Consider the following 17,500-nt stretch of genomic DNA (forward strand, 5'->3'; position numbering starts at 1 on the left):
AGTTGTAGGCTACAGTACAGACAGCTCTGCTCTCATCATGGCGGACAGAACGAAACGTTCAAAAGTCTGGGTCTATTTTACTAAAGTCGATGTTGACAACGCTCGTTGCCACAAGTGCAACAAGACATTTGCCAGTAATGTATAAGCGCTGGTACTCGTCAATGTGGCTGGCGGGGAGCTAACGTTATTAGCCTGAGCTCCGGTACTCTCTCGAGTAGAGTAATGGCCGACATTCCGGAAGTAAAAAAACGAATGAGAGCTTCCGATTGGTGGTAAGAACAGCAGAGGTGGGTGCAAGCGGTGTGACGTAATTGGCAGAATCAACTGTTAATAAAAATAGTATTGTATGACTATTTGTTGTTAATTATAAAAAGTCTATAATTCAGACACATTTAAAACATTGCTGCTGCTGTTGCTGCTGAAGAAATAATATTTATTTATATTTATATAGTTATATAAAATAATAATAAAGCAATGTCGATTCTGTTCTTAATAAAAAAAAATCTTGCAAAATAATCTAAAAGAACCGATAAGAGTATCGATAAAGCACCGAACCGTTAAGCAGTATCGATAAGAGTAGTAGTATCGATAAAATCCTAACGATACCCATCCCTAGCTACAACCCTGTCCAATAACTTTCGAGATCGCCAAATGATTGACGGAGCTAGAGCTCCGGGAGTCGCGGGTGGTAATAATACACAAAAAATAAGTCTGCCGTGTACTTTGGCGCACGCCTCACATATCGGCATGTAACTCGAGAACCGCTGAAAGGATTTTGTCGCCTGAAACGGCAATCGACAGGCAAGAAATATGGCTTTAATTATATTGTATTAAAAAATATGTACACCCGAGCCGCTAGAGGTCGCCAAAGTGGTGTGTCGCGCCGGTGGGCAAATGGTCCTCAAGAGGGCCCGGGCGGGCTGTTACCAGCTAAGTGCCTAATTAGAAGAAGAAATATTGCTCTATTTACATTTTTTTTTCATAAAGGAATGATATTTGCAAATTACCAAAAAGTGGAAAGGGGAGGTGACTATTGACAATCTTCTGGATTATTTTTCTTTTGTACTACATTATGGATATTGATATTATTTATTTATTTTATGTTGTTTTCAATGTTAAGAATGAAGAATTATTGGTAGTGTGGATATTCTCCATTATATCATTTAAGTAATAATGAATGTTCCCACTTGGAAGTGGCGGATAGGGGTAGGGCATGATAAGCTTAGGCTTCTTCCTACTCCTATTCGAACAGCGATATGTATATTTTTCGTTGTTTGGCTTTTTTTATTCTTAAAAAAATAAAATGTAAATCATGTTAAATCATGAGATGTCAAGCTAATATGTCATGTTCTACAGTAGGACTTACTACTATGATACCCAATAAAATAGTATCAATACTATGATACTCATTAGAATATAGAAATTGATATAGAATAGAAACAAAATTACAAACATCTCAAAACAAACTGGTCAGACTACTGCCTGACCTTACTCCTAGAACCCACCTCACCCCTGCCCACTTTGACAACCTAGGATGGCTTAGAGTAGACGACAGAGTACAGCAACTTGCAATGGGCCTGGTCTACAAGATACACTACACGACCAAGGTACCCATGTACATGTCAAAATACTTCCCAAAGGTCAGTGAATACCACGATCACAACACCAGAGGGAGCTCCACAAATCATGTTAAACCCAGATTCGGCTCAAATAAGGGACTAAACACGTTTCGCAATTATGCCACATCAATGTGGAACGCCCTACCCAAAGCTGTAAAGGAATGTGGATCACTACCCACTTTCAAAACCTCTCTCAAGGGACACCTACGGGAGACTGCAATTCAACACTGGCCCCTGTAAATATCCTAACCCAACCCCCTCCAATGTACAGTCATTTACATAGTATGGTTTTGTCAATAGTCCAATGTACAATTTTGTTTGTTTGTACAGTATCTCCTCCCCCCCCCCCCCTCAATGTACAGTTTTGCTTGTTTATACAGTGTGCCCCCCCCCCCCCCCAACCACCTCCAATGTAAATTACCCAGTATGGTTGTCAATATCCCAATGTACCCAACCCCCCCCCCCACCCTCCTCCAATGTACAGTTTCTACGTCAAATGTATATACTCCCTTTTCTTGACTCCTTCTGTATCACAAACAGTACTGCATTTGCAAATCTGGTATGTCATAAATGTATAGATGTAGCAGTACTGACTATCTGTATGTCATGTATGTCATATATGTCCTGATGAATTGAAAATGGGGGACCCTGATGTAAACAAGACGAAAGTCTTTCTCTGGTCTGCATCCCCTTAACAATTGTGTGTATTGAGCTGTACTGTATTGTACCCATTCTGCAATCTGTTAATAAAGTTTTCAATCAATCAATCAATCAATAATAGAAGCCCACTTTGCTGGAACGATTCATTTAGCACATATACAGTACGTGTGTGAGTGTGTGTGTGTGTGTGTGTGTGTGTGTGTGTGTGTGTGTGTGTGTGTGTGTGTGTGTGTGCGCTTGCGCGCTGGGGCTGCTTGACATAAGCCTTTCTTCACGCATATTTATTTCTGGAGCATTTATTTATCCACTCTGGTTGGATGGTGTATTGTTGTATAATAACAATACATTTGAATCTAATCTCATTTTGAGATCAGTCGCAAAAATCGCTTCCTGTTGAATGGATGATTTAACAGCAATATATAATAATCCATTTCAGAAACAGAACGCACGTAATAAGTTCTGGGTTTTTTAAGTCGTATTTGGGGGCAATTGACCAATGGTAGTTTTTTTTTTCCCTTTTTCATCTGGGTAAGAGTTTCTTATCTGGGTAAGAGTGCTCTCGACCACTCTTAAAATGTGGTCTTGCCTAAGAGAAAAGCAAAAATAAGAAAACATTGCTGAATCCTGCTGAATCCCAGGTAAGAACAAAATAAGAAAGAAATGCTAGTTAAGAACAAAATAAGAGGAAATCTGTTCTTATATCGCTTCGTGAATGAGGCCCAATGAGTGCCTGGTCGATGTTGGAGGAGAGAGGGAGTTCACTTGTCTGTTGCTGATATAATAATGTATTGATAGTATTCTTTCTCATGATGTGTTCTTTCGTACACTATGGTGCACTGCCACAGCTCATTGACCAGGTTGTCATTAATGATAATCACCTCTATTTGATGACAATTAACCTGCTATTTGATAACAATCACCTGTTGTTTCCGACCAAGATGTCTGCGATAAAATACTATGTATAGGTACCATGTTGCACACCGTGTCTGGCTGTTTCCACCAGGGACAATAAAGTCTTGAAGTTGAACTTTAACCCCTGGAGTCGTAAAGGATTTCTCTAGATAAAAAACGTGATTCTCTGTATTTCCCCAGGTATCAAATGAGTTTTTGTTGTAAACAGCTCGTTTTTGTTTATACTCACATTTCCACTCAAAGAAACAATATATGTCCCACGTCGTACTTTTGTAAAAGTTAATTTTTGCCATTTTCTTTGCTGTCGCACTGTTTATATCCCACCTGTGTTAAGTTTTACTTTCGGTTTTGTCAAAGCTGTAAGGATTATGACCGCCTTTGATTAACAGGCATTTTGTTTGTATGATTTTGAGGAAGATTGTACTAGACCAATCAATTTGAAGCACATGGGCATGTTAACATGTGTGTGTTCTACATCACCCCTGTGCTCATGCTGTGCTTGTGCTGGAAGTTACACCGTTTTTGTGGACTTTTTCTCCTACTGTGTTCTACAGCTCCAATTTCATCAACTAGTGGTCAACAGTGTCAGACTGGTTGTCCTAGGCAGCTCCTAGTGGTCAACAGTGTCAGGCTGTGGTTGTCCTGGGCAGCTCCTAGTGGTCAACAGCGTCAGACTGTGGTTGTACTGGGCAGCTCCTAGTGGTCAACAGTGTCAGACTGTGGTTGTACTGGGCAGCTCCTAGTGGTCAACAGTGTCAGACTGTGGTTGTATTGGGCAGCTCCTAGTGGTCAACAGTGTCAGACTGTGGTTGTCCTGGGCAGCTCCTAGTGGTCAACAGTGTCAGACTGTGGTTGCACTGGGCAGCTCCTAGTGGTCAACAGTGTCCGACTGTGGTTGTACTGGGCAGCTCCTAGTGGTCAACAGTGTCAGACTGTGGTTGTACTGGGCAGCTCCTAGTGGTCAACAGCATCAGACTGTGGTTGTACTGGGCAGCTCCTAGTGGTCAACAGCATCAGACTGTGGTTGTACTGGGAGGCTGAAATACGATCTTAACAGGGGGCTGATTGATTGCAGGTCCTGACACCAAACTGATGCAGAACTGTGGAAAGACTGTGTTCAAACGCACCAGCATTGACCACCTCATGAACGTACTGGTGCTGTGTGTGAGTCTGACACACAAGACACACACACACCTACACACACAGACACACACACACGCACACACACACACACACACACACACACACACACACACACACACACACACACACACACACACACACACACACACACACACACACACACACACACACACACACACACACACACACACACACACACACACACACACACACACACACACACACACACACACACACACACACACACACACACACACACAGCATAACTGTATATTGTATAGTAGTGTATATAGGACTCCTTACCTTTAATTCGTAAGCTTAGCATTGTATAGTATCTTATCTTAGTACCTTTTATCATGTCTATCTATTATCTATTTTATTCTATTATTATTTGTATTTTTTTCTTTTTGCACAATCAAGGCGGGCATGGCCACCTTCCATTCACTACATGTCAAGATACAAGACACGATACAAGATACTTTAATGCCACACAACTATGGTTGGTGGTAATCGTTTGCGGTACAGCATGTTACTGAAGCACTGGGACATCAACATGGAACATCAAACGCGCCCCTCCCACCTCCCAATCCCCACAATAAATACATAAATACATAAAGGACAGTCACACAAGTGTCAGTCAGTGTCAGTTCAATTCAGTTCTCGCGTATGTATGTGACAAATAAATCTCTTGAATATGGAATCTTTCCGCGGTGCTCTCCAGATCTTTGGCTTCCTGGCCTGTATGTGTAGCATCCTGGCCGTCGGGAACGCCATCTGGGAGGTGACCGAGGGTTCTGTGTTCACGGCCTTCCTGCCTCGTCCGCCCGGCGTCAACGCTGCCTTCTCAGCCTTCCTCACCTTCTGGTCCTATGTCATCATCCTCAACACCGTGGTGCCCATCTCCCTCTACGTCAGGTGAGCCGGTCATCTCCCTCTACGTCAGGTTATAACTCTCTATGTCAGGTTATAACTCTCTATGTCAGGTTATAACTCTCTATGTCAGGTTATAACTCTCTATGTCAGGTGAGCCGGTTATAACTCTCTACGTCAGGTAGGCTGGTTATAACTCTCTATGTCAGGTGAGCTGGTTATAACTCTCTATGACAGGTGAGCCGGTTATAACTCTCTACGTCAGGTGAGCTGGTTATAACTCTCTACGTCAGGTTATAACTCTCTACGTCAGGTTATAACTCTCTCTGTCAGGTAGGCTGGTTCTAACTCTCTCTGTCAGGTGAGCCGGTTATAACTCTCTATGTCAGGTGAGCTGGTTATAACTCTCTACGTCAGGTGAGCTGGTTATAACTCTCTACGTCAGGTGAGCTGGTTATAACTCTCTACATCAGGTGAGCTGGTTATAACTCTCTCTGTCAGGTAGGCTGGTTATAACTCTCTACGTCAGGTGAGCTGGTTATAACTCTCTACGTCAGGTTATAACTCTCTCTGTCAGGTGAGCTGGTCATCTCCCTCTACGTCAGGTGAGCTGGTTATAACTCTCTATGTCAGGTGAGCCGGTTATAACTCTCTACGTCAGGTCAGCTGGTTATAACTCTCTCTGTCAGGTGAGCTGGTTATAACTCTCTCTGTCAGGTGAGCTGGTTATAACTCTCTACGTCAGGTGAGCTGGTTATATCTCTCTATGTCAGGTGAGCTGGTTATAACTCTCTACATCAGGTGAGCCGGTTATAACTCTCTATGTCAGGTGAGCTGGTTATAACTCTCTCTGTCAGGTGAGCTGGTTATAACTCTCTCTGTCAGGTGAGCTGGTTATAACTCTCTACGTCAGGTGAGCTGGTTATAACTCTCTATGTCAGGTGAGCTGGTTATAACTCTCTACGTCAGGTCAGCTGGTTATAACTCTCTATGTCAGGTGAGCTGGTTATAACTCTCTATGTCAGGTGAGCCGGTTATAACTCTCTATGTCAGGTGAGCTGGTTATAACTCTCTACGTCAGGTTATAACTCTCTACGTCAGGTAGGCTGGTTCTAACTCTCTCTGTCAGGTGAGCCGGTTATAACTCTCTATCTCAGGTGAGCTGGTTATAACTCTCTACGTCAGGTGAGCTGGTTATAACTCTCTACGTCAGGTTATAACTCTCTACGTCAGGTTATAACTCTCTCTGTCAGGTAGGCTGGTTCTAACTCTCTCTGTCAGGTGAGCCGGTTATAACTCTCTATGTCAGGTGAGCTGGTTATAACTCTCTATGTCAGGTGAGTTGGTTATAACTCTCTACGTCAGGTGAGCTGGTTATAACTCTCTACGTCAGGTGAGCTGGTTATAACTCTCTCTGTCAGGTAGGCTGGTTATAACTCTCTACGTCAGGTGAGCTGGTTATAACTCTCTACGTCAGGTTATAACTCTCTATGTCAGGTTATAACTCTCTACGTCAGGTGAGCTGGTCATCTCCCTCTACGTCAGGTGAGCTGGTTATAACTCTCTACATCAGGTGAGCCGGTTATAACTCTCTACGTCATGTCAGCTGGTTATAACTCTCTCTGTCAGGTGAGCTGGTTATAACTCTCTCTGTCAGGTGAGCTGGTTATAACTCTCTACGTCAGGTGAGCTGGTTATAACTCTCTATGTCAGGTGAGCTGGTTATAACTCTCTACGTCAGGTCAGCTGGTTATAACTCTCTATGTCAGGTGAGCTAGTTATAACTCTCTATGTCAGGTGAGCCGGTTATAACTCTCTACGTCAGGTGAGCTGGTTATAACTCTCTACGTCAGGTTATAACTCTCTACGTCAGGTTATAACTCTCTCTGTCAGGTAGGCTGGTTCTAACTCTCTCTGTCAGGTGAGCCGGTTATAACTCTCTATGTTAGGTGAGCTGGTTATAACTCTCTACGTCAGGTGAGCTGGTTATAACTCTCTACATCAGGTGAGCTGGTTATAACTCTCTACGTCAGGTGAGCTGGTTATAACTCTCTCTGTCAGGTAGGCTGGTTATAACTCTCTACGGCAGGTGAGCTGGTTATAACTCTCTACGTCAGGTTATAACTCTCTACGTCAGGTGAGCTGGTTATAACTCTCTCTGTCAGGTGAGCTGGTCATCTCCCTCTACGTCAGGTGAGCTGGTTATAACTCTCTACGTCAGGTGAGCCGGTTATAACTCTCTACGTCAGGTCAGCTGGTTATAACTCTCTCTGTCAGGTGAGCTGGTTATAACTCTCTCTGTCAGGTGAGCTGGTTATTATAACTCTCTCTGTCAGGTGAGCTGGTTATAACTCTCTATGTCAGGTGAGCTGGTTATAACTCTCTCTGTCAGGTGAGCTGGTTATAACTATCTCTGTCAGGTGAGCTGGTTATAACTCTCTACGTCAGGTGAGCTGGTTATAACTCTCTATGTCAGGTGAGCTGGTTATAACTCTCTACATCAGGTGAGCCGGTTATAACTCTCTCTGTCAGGTGAGCTGGTTATAACTCTCTCTGTCAGGTCAGCTGGTTATAACTCTCTCTGTCAGGTGAGCTGGTTATAACTCTCTACGTCAGGTGAGCTGGTTATAACTCTCTACGTCAGGTCAGCTGGTTATAACTCTCTCTGTCAGGTGAGCTGGTTATAACTCTCTACGTCAGGTGAGCTGGTTATAACTCTCTATGTCAGGTGAGCTGGTTATAACTCTCTACGTCAGGTCAGCTGGTTATAACTCTCTATGTCAGGTGAGCTGGTTATAACTCTCTATGTCAGGTGAGCCGGTTATAACTCTCTATGTCAGGTGAGCTGGTTATAACTCTCTACGTCAGGTTATAACTCTCTACGTCAGGTAGGCTGGTTCTAACTCTCTCTGTCAGGTGAGCCGGTTATAACTCTCTATCTCAGGTGAGCTGGTTATAACTCTCTACGTCAGGTGAGCTGGTTATAACTCTCTACGTCAGGTTATAACTCTCTACGTCAGGTTATAACTCTCTCTGTCAGGTAGGCTGGTTCTAACTCTCTCTGTCAGGTGAGCCGGTTATAACTCTCTATGTCAGGTGAGCTGGTTATAACTCTCTATGTCAGGTGAGCTGGTTATAACTCTCTACGTCAGGTGAGCTGGTTATAACTCTCTACGTCAGGTGAGCTGGTTATAACTCTCTCTGTCAGGTAGGCTGGTTATAACTCTCTACGTCAGGTGAGCTGGTTATAACTCTCTACGTCAGGTTATAACTCTCTACGTCAGGTTATAACTCTCTACGTCAGGTGAGCTGGTCATCTCCCTCTACGTCAGGTGAGCTGGTTATAACTCTCTACATCAGGTGAGCCGGTTATAACTCTCTACGTCAGGTCAGCTGGTTATAACTCTCTCTGTCAGGTGAGCTGGTTATAACTCTCTCTGTCAGGTGAGCTGGTTATAACTCTCTATGTCAGGTGAGCTGGTTATAACTCTCTATGTCAGGTGAGCTGGTTATAACTCTCTATGTCAGGTGAGCCGGTTATAACTCTCTACGTCAGGTGAGCTGGTTATAACTCTCTACGTCAGGTTATAACTCTCTACGTCAGGTTATAACTCTCTCTGTCAGGTAGGCTGGTTCTAACTCTCTCTGTCAGGTGAGCCAGTTATAACTCTCTATGTTAGGTGAGCTGGTTATAACTCTCTACGTCAGGTGAGCTGGTTATAACTCTCTATGTCAGGTGAGCTGGTTATAACTCTCTACGTCAGGTGAGCTGGTTATAACTCTCTCTGTCAGGTAGGCTGGTTATAACTCTCTACGGCAGGTGAGCTGGTTATAACTCTCTACGTCAGGTTATAACTCTCTACGTCAGGTGAGCTGGTTATAACTCTCTCTGTCAGGTGAGCTGGTCATCTCCCTCTACGTCAGGTGAGCTGGTTATAACTCTCTACGTCAGGTGAGCCGGTTATAACTCTCTACGTCAGGTCAGCTGGTTATAACTCTCTCTGTCAGGTGAGCTGGTTATAACTCTCTCTGTCAGGTGAGCTGGTTATTATAACTCTCTCTGTCAGGTGAGCTGGTTATAACTCTCTATGTCAGGTGAGCTGGTTATAACTCTCTCTGTCAGGTGAGCTGGTTATAACTCTCTCTGTCAGGTGAGCTGGTTATAACTCTCTATGTCAGGTGAGCTGGTTATAACTCTCTATGTCAGGTCAGCTGGTTATAACTCTCTCTGTCAGGTGAGCTGGTTATAACTCTCTATGTCAGGTGAGCCGGTTATAACTCTCTACGTCAGGTGAGCTGGTTATAACTCTCTACGTCAGGTTATAACTCTCTACGTCAGGTGATCTGGTTATAACTCTCTATGTCAGGTGAGCTGGTTATAACTCTCTACGTCAGGTAGGCTGGTTATAACGCTCTACGTCAGGTGAGCTGGTTATAACTCTCTACGTCAGGTCAGTTGGTTATAACTCTCTCTGTCAGGTGAGCTGGTTATAACTCTCTACGTCAGGTGAGCTGGTTATAACTCTCTATGTCAGGTGAGCTGGTTATAACTCTCTACATCAGGTGAGCCGGTTATAACTCTCTATGTCAGGTGAGCTGGTTATAACTCTCTCTGTCAGGTGAGCTGGTTATAACTCTCTCTGTCAGGTGAGCTGGTTATAACTCTCTACGTCAGGTCAGCTGGTTATAACTCTCTACATCAGGTGAGCCGGTTATAACTCTCTCTGTCAGGTGAGCTGGTTATAACTCTCTATGTCAGGTTAGCTGGTTATAACTCTTTCTGTCAGGTGAGCTGGTTATAACTCTCTATGTCAGGTGAGCTGGTTATAACTCTCTCTGTCAGGTGAGCTGGTTATAACTCTCTGTGTCAGGTGAGCTGGTTATAACTCTTTCTGTCAGGTGAGCTGGTGATAACTCTCTATGTCAGGTGAGCTGGTTATAACTCTCTCTCTGTCAGTTCAGCTGGTTATAACTCTCTCTGTCAGGTGAGCTGGTTATAACTCTCTATGTCAGGTGAGCCGGTTATAACTCTCTACGTCAGGTGAGCTGGTTATAACTCTCTACGTCAGGTTATAACTCTCTACGTCAGGTGAGCTGGTTATAACTCTCTACGTCAGGTGAGCTGGTTATAACTCTCTATGTCAGGTGAGCTGGTTATAACTCTCTACGTCAGGTAGGCTGGTTATAACTCTCTACGTCAGGTGAGCTGGTTATAACTCTCTATGTCAGGTGAGCTTGTTATAACTCTCTATGTCAGGTGAGCTGGTTATAACTCTCTACGTCAGGTGAGCTGGTTATAACTCTCTACATCAGGTGAGCTGGTTATAACTCTCTATGTCAGGTGAGCTGGTTATAACTCTCTACGTCAGGTAGGCTGGTTATAACTCTCTACGTCAGGTGAGCTGGTTATAACTCTCTATGTCAGGTGAGCTTGTTATAACTCTCTATGTCAGGTGAGCTGGTTATAACTCTCTACGTCAGGTGAGCTGGTTATAACTCTCTACATCAGGTGAGCTGGTTATAACTCTCTACATCAGGTGAGCCGGTTATAACTCTCTACGTCAGGTGAGCTGGCTATAACTCTCTACGTCAGGTGAGCTGGTTATAACTCTCTACGTCAGGTCAGCTGGTTATAACTCTCTATGTCAGGTGAGTTGGTTATAACTCTCTACGTCAGGTGAGCTGGTTATAACTCTCTACGTCAGGTGAGCTGGTTATAACTCTCTATGTCAGGTGAGCTGGTTATAACTCTCTCTGTCAGGTGAGCTGGTTATAACTCTCTATGTCAGGTGAGCTGGTTATAACTCTCTACGTCAGGTCAGCTGGTTATAACTCTCTACGTCAGGTCAGCTGGTTATAACTCTCTATGTCAGGTGAGCTGGTTATAACTCTCTCTGTCAGGTGAGCTGGTTATAACTCTCTCTGTCAGGTGAGCTGGTTATAACTCTCTATGTCAGGTGAGCCGGTTATAACTCTCTACGTCAGGTGAGCTGGTTATAACTCTCTACGTCAGGTTATAACTCTCTACGTCAGGTGAGCTGGTTATAACTCTCTAAGTCAGGTGAGCTGGTTATAACTCTCTACGTCAGGTGAGCTGGTTATAACTCTCTATGTCAGGTGAGCTGGTTATAACTCTCTCTGTCAGGTGAGCTGGTTATAACTCTCTATGTCAGGTGAGCTGGTTATAACTCTCTACGTCAGGTCAGCTGGTTATAACTCTCTACGTCAGGTCAGCTGGTTATAACTCTCTATGTCAGGTGAGCTGGTTATAACTCTCTATGTCAGGTGAGCCGGTTATAACTCTCTACGTCAGGTGAGCTGGTTATAACTCTCTACGTCAGGTTATAACTCTCTACGTCAGGTGAGCTGGTCTTAACTCTCTACGTCAGGTGAGCTGGTTATAACTCTCTATGTCAGGTGAGCTGGTTATAACTCCCTACGTCAGGTGAGCTGGTTATAACTCTCTATGTCAGGTGAGCTTGTTATAACTCTCTATGTCAGGTGAGCTGGTTATAACTCTCTACGTCAGGTGAGCTGGTTATAACTCTCTATGTCAGGTGAGCTGGTTATAACTCTCTACGTCAGGTAGGCTGGTTATAACTCTCTACGTCAGGTGAGCTGGTTATAACTCTCTATGTCAGGTGAGCTTGTTATAACTCTCTATGTCAGGTGAGCTGGCTATAACTCTCTACGTCAGGTGAGCTGGTTATAACTCTCTACGTCAGGTCAGCTGGTTATAACTCTCTATGTCAGGTGAGCTGGTTATAACTCTCTACGTCAGGTGAGCTGGTTATAACTCTCTACGTCAGGTGAGCTGGTTATAACTCTCTATGTCAGGTGAGCTGGTTATAACTCTCTCTGTCAGGTGAGCTGGTTATAACTCTCTACGTTAGGTCAGCTGGTTATAACTCTCTACGTCAGGTCAGCTGGTTATAACTCTCTATGTCAGGTGAGCTGGTTATAACTCTCTCTGTCAGGTGAGCTGGTTATAACTCTCTCTGTCAGGTGAGCTGGTTATAACTCTCTATGTCAGGTCAGCACTGAACTGTTTTTGCGCAGAAGACTTATCTTCTGCTGCCATTCTTCTTTCTGTGTCACATGTTCTCTGTGTGTCTGTGTCACATGTTCGCTGTGTGTCTGTGTCACATGTTCTCTGTGTGTCTGTCACATGTTCTCTGTGTGTCTGTGTCACATGTTCTCTGTGTGTCTGTCACATGTTCTCTGTGTGTCTGTGTCACATGTTCTCTGTGTGTCTGTGTCACATGTTCTCTGTGTGTCTGTGTCACATGTTCTCTGTGTGTCTGTGTCACATGTTCTCTGTGTGTCTGTCACATGTTCTCTGTGTGTCTGTGTCACATGTTCTCTGTGTGTCTGTCACATGTTCTCTGTGTGTCTGTCACATGCTCTCTCTGTCTCAGTGTGGAGATCATCCGTCTGGGGAACAGTTTCTACATCGACTGGGACAGGAAGATGTATTACCCCAAGAGCGACACCCCGGCCCAGGCGCGGACCACCACCCTGAACGAGGAGCTGGGGCAGATCAAATACATCTTCAGCGACAAAACAGGAACCCTCACGCAGAACATCATGACCTTCAACAAGTGCTCCATCAGCGGAAAATCCTACGGTGAGTCGAGGATGTAATCGCTGCTCACAGCTCTACCGTGATGTAGTAGGGCTGTCCCGGAAGGCCGTTTTTGGGCTTCGAACTTTGTCAGGACGTTCAAACCTTCGTTTTTTATTAAAAAAAAATTTATAAAAAAAAAGAATTAGAATAAAAGTTAAAAATATATATATTTTTCTTAATAAATATCCTCAAACTAAATCCCCAATTTGAATAAAGTGATTAATCTGATTACATTTGTATTTTCTTTTATTAAATCAACTTTCTTTAATGAATATAACTCATCAGTTTTAATACTATAATATTAGTGTAGCCTAATCTTTATCTGCAACTGTGAAGAAAAACCCATTGGTTTAAACAGAATGAATAGACACATAAAAAGATATATTAAAAAAAATTATAATAAATAATTTATTTTAAATTATTTTTAATTAAAAAAATGTAATGTTGATTTAGAATTTGAATGCCAACGTAACGAACGAAGGTCAGAACGTTTGAGCGCAGCCCTATGATGTAGTAGACTAGAGGATGTAAACATCTGCTGATTACAGCTGTACCGTGATGTAGTAGAGGATGTAGACACTGATTACAGCTGTAGGGGAGAACGGGGGACGTTGTCACACTTTTTACTCTAGTGTGAATTGCTCATAATCAAAACAGCTTTCAATAGTCATTCCTACATTAAATTGAAGCTTAAGATGTTGGCTTGAAATGTGTATCCCTCTCATTTTCCAACGTATTGTAACAAAGAGTTAATCACCTATCAAAGACACTCATGGGGATGGTTGTCACACACTATGGGGTTGCTTGTCACCATGTGTTTTAATGGGAACATCTTAAAAAGAAGACAAGAAGGCAGAACTAAATTTGAACGTTTAATTGCATTGACAAGTTGACAAATACATAACTTAATGCATCTTAACATGAACATAAACAGGAAACACATCTTTAGGCCATCCTATATAACAAAATAAGAACACAATAAATCGGCCTAACAATACTGTAATAGCCTACACAACATGAATGAATGAATGAATGAATGAATGAATGAATGAATGAATGAATGAATGAATGAATGAATGAATGAATGAATGAATGAATGAATGAATGAATGAATGAATGAATGAATGACTGAATGAATGAATGAATGAAAACTTTATTTAACAGATTGCAGAATGGGTACAATACAGTACGGCTCAATACACACAATTGTTAAGGGGATGCAGACCAGAGAAAGACGTTTGTCTTGTTTACATCAGGGTCCCCCATTTTCAATTCATAGTTGTAACATGTGACAACCAACCCCAAATAAAATGTGACGACCAACCCCAACTGGAATGTCTTGATAGCATCAAGGCTAACATCCATCTAACAACTAGTTAGCTAGCTAACAACAATCTAAACTATAGCTATCCCTTCACACTTTTTAAGGGTAGTAATTGTTTCATTATAAACCAATTGTGTAAAAGCCTAGAAGAAAAATACGGAGGAGCGGAATATTTACAAATGGACATGAAACACACAAAAGGTCCTCTCACCTCAAATTCAGCTGTTTCACTCCAAATATGACAATGTAGGTGAACTCTGACCCCAATTCTGGACATTTAAATACCAAAGTATGGGAGACAGGATCCTCTGGTGGTGAAATATAATGAATGTGACAACCTACCCGTGTGACAACGTCCCCCGTTCTCCCCTACCATGATGTAATATAGGATGTAGACACTGATTACAGCTGTACCATGATGTAATAGAGGATGTAGACACTGCTAACAGCTGTACCATGATGTAATAGAGGATGTAGACACTGATTACAGCTGTACCATGATGTAATAGAGGATGTAGACACTGATTACAGCTGTACCGTGATGTAATAGAGGATGTAGACACTGCTAACAGCTGTACCATGATGTAATAGAGGATGTAGACACTGATTACAGCTGTACCATGATGTAATAGAGGATGTAGACACTGATTACAGCTGTACCATGATGTAATAGAGGATGTAGACACTGATTACAGCTGTACCATGATGTAATAGAGGATGTAGACACTGATTACAGCTGTACCATGATGTAATAGAGGATGTAGACACTGATTACAGCTGTACCATGATGTAATAGAGGATGTAGACACTGATTACAGCTGTACCATGATGTAATAGAGGATGTAGACACTGATTACAGCTGTACCGTGATGTAATAGAGGATGTAGACACTGCTAACAGCTGTACCATGATGTAATAGAGGATGTAGACACTGATTACAGCTGTATCATGATGTAACATTGGTGTCTTCAAGAGGATGTGTTACAATGACAACTTTACAGGTGAGCAGTTTTGGCTGATTTATTTATGAGAAAATGAGAGGAACTTCTTCTCTGGGGAGTGTGTGTGTGTGTGTGTGTGTGTGTGTGTGTGTGTGTGTGTGTGTGTGTGTGTGTGTGTGTGTGTGTGTGTGTGTGTGTGTGTGTGTGTGTGTGCGCGTGCGTGTGTGTGTGTGTGTGTGTGTGTGTGTGTGTGTGTGTGTGTGTGTGTGTGTGTGTGTGTGTGTGTGTGTGTGTGTGTGTGTGTGTGTGTGTGTGTGTGTGTGTGTGTGTGTGTGTGTGTGTTCACCAGGGGAGCTGTTGGACTTCTCTGGTCAGAGAGTGGAGATAACAGAGGTGAGGGGAAGATGTCATAATATGCATATGATTCTGATTACATGTATGATTCTGATTACATTTATGATTCTGATTTATGATTCTGATTACATTTATGATTCTGATTACATTTATGATTCTGATTACATATATATTCTGATTATATTTATGATTCTGATTACATATAGATTCTGATTACATAGATTCTGATTACATAGATTCTGATTACATAGATTCTGATTACATGTATGATTCTGATTACATATAGATTCTGATTATATTTATGATTCTGATTACATATAGATTCTGATTATATTTATGATTCTGATTACAATCATGATTACAATAACATATAGTCATGATTATATATATAATATATAAAATGGGTCTATTGACGAGGAAAGTATTGGTCTATATAACAGTCTAGTAGCAACAGTAGTAGTAGTGCTAGTAGTGATAGTAATAGTAGTAGTAGTAGTAGTAGTAGTAATAATAATAATAATAGTAATAGTAGTAGTAGTAGTAGTAGTAGTAGTAGTAGTAGTAGTAGTAGTAGTAGTAGTAGTAGTAGTAGTAGTAGTAGTAGCTCCTCCCTCCCCATCAACATGGACCCCCTGCAATTTGCATACCGCCCCAACAGGTCCACGGAGGACGCCATAGCCCATGTGCTGCACACAGCAGCATCACACCTGGACAAGAGGCAGGGGAACTATGTGAGAATGCTATTCATCGACTACAGCTCGGCATTCAATACCATAGTCCCCTCCATACTCATAGCCAAGCTCAGGGACCTGGGCTTGGGCTATGACCTCTGCCAGTGGGTCTTGGACTTCCTGACTGGCAGACCCCAGGTGGTGAGAGCAGGCAACTGCACCTCCTCATCCATCACCCTCAACATAGGGGCCCCCCAGGGCTGTGTTCTGAGTCCCCTCCTCTACTCCCTGTACACACACGACTGTGTGGCTCAGCGGAGTAGCAATACAATCATCAAATTTGCTGACGACACAGTGGTGGTGGGCCTGATCTCTGCCAACGACGAGAGGGCCTATCTGGAAGAGGTCAAGGTCCTGGCGGGATGGTGCCAGGAAAACAGCCTCTCCCTGAACGTCAGCAAAACAAAGGAGATGATTGTGGACTTCAGGAGGTCGGGGGTCAAGGACTACAGCCCCCTCAGCATCGACGGGGCACCGGTTGAGAGAGTCAACAGCTTTAAGTACCTCGGAGCCTACATATCCGAGGACTTGACATGGACCACACACATTGACAGTGTTGTGAAGAAGGCACGACAACGCCTCTACTTCCTCAGGCGCCTAAGGAAGTTCCAAGTCAGCCAGAAGATCCTTAAGAACTTCTACTCATGTACAATAGAGAGCATCTTGACCGGCAACATCACCTCCTGGTTTGGGAATAGCACTGCACAAGACCGAAGCAGACTACAAAGAGTGACACGTTCAGCCGAACGCACAATTGGAGGGGGGCTCCCCACCCTCCAGAACATTTACTACAAGCGTTGCAAGGGCAAGGCTAAGAGAATCATTAAAGACTCCAGTCACCCGAACAACTGCCTCTTTGAACTGCTGCGGTCAGGCAAGCGATACCGGAGTCTCAAGGCGAGCACAGAAAGACTCAGAAGTCTTTGTCTCTGGAGCGTAACAGTAAGAAGCATTTTGTATGAAAGTATTCTGTACTTCTGTATGACAACTATTAAAGAACTTGAACTTGAACTTGAGTAGTAGTAGTAGTAATAATAATAATAATAGTAATAGTAGTAGTAGTAGTAGTAATAATAATAATAATAATAGTAATAGTAGTAGTAGTAGTAGTAGTAGTAGTAATAATAGTAATATTAATAGTAATAGTAGTAGTAATAGTAACAGTAGTAGTGGTATTAGTAGCAGTAGTAGTAGTAATAATAATAATAATAATAATAATAATAATAATAATAATAATAATAATAATAATAATAATAATAATAATAATAATAATAATAATAATAATAATAATAATAATAATAATAATAATAATAGTAATA

At 42.5% G+C, this 17,500-nt stretch overlaps 1 protein-coding gene across 1 annotated transcript in view; it reads left to right on the top strand.

The window, feature by feature from the left end:
* The window catches only part of LOC311237235 (phospholipid-transporting ATPase ID-like), a gene marked incomplete at both ends in the record, with an annotated part of 87,215 nt that overhangs the window by 24,227 nt on the left and 45,488 nt on the right, over window positions 1–17,500 (top strand). Inside the window, 4 exons of the mRNA XM_084325042.1 lie at window positions 4,267–4,355; window positions 5,056–5,249; window positions 12,623–12,831; window positions 15,446–15,489. Of these exons, the coding sequence (XP_084181168.1) occupies window positions 4,267–4,355; window positions 5,056–5,249; window positions 12,623–12,831; window positions 15,446–15,489 (536 nt within the window). The remainder of the gene's footprint in view (window positions 1–4,266; window positions 4,356–5,055; window positions 5,250–12,622; window positions 12,832–15,445; window positions 15,490–17,500) is intronic.

This window comes from Notolepis coatsorum (assembly GCF_963971535.1).
Source record: "Notolepis coatsorum genome assembly, chromosome: 11".
Taxonomy (NCBI): domain Eukaryota; kingdom Metazoa; phylum Chordata; class Actinopteri; order Aulopiformes; family Paralepididae; genus Notolepis; species Notolepis coatsorum.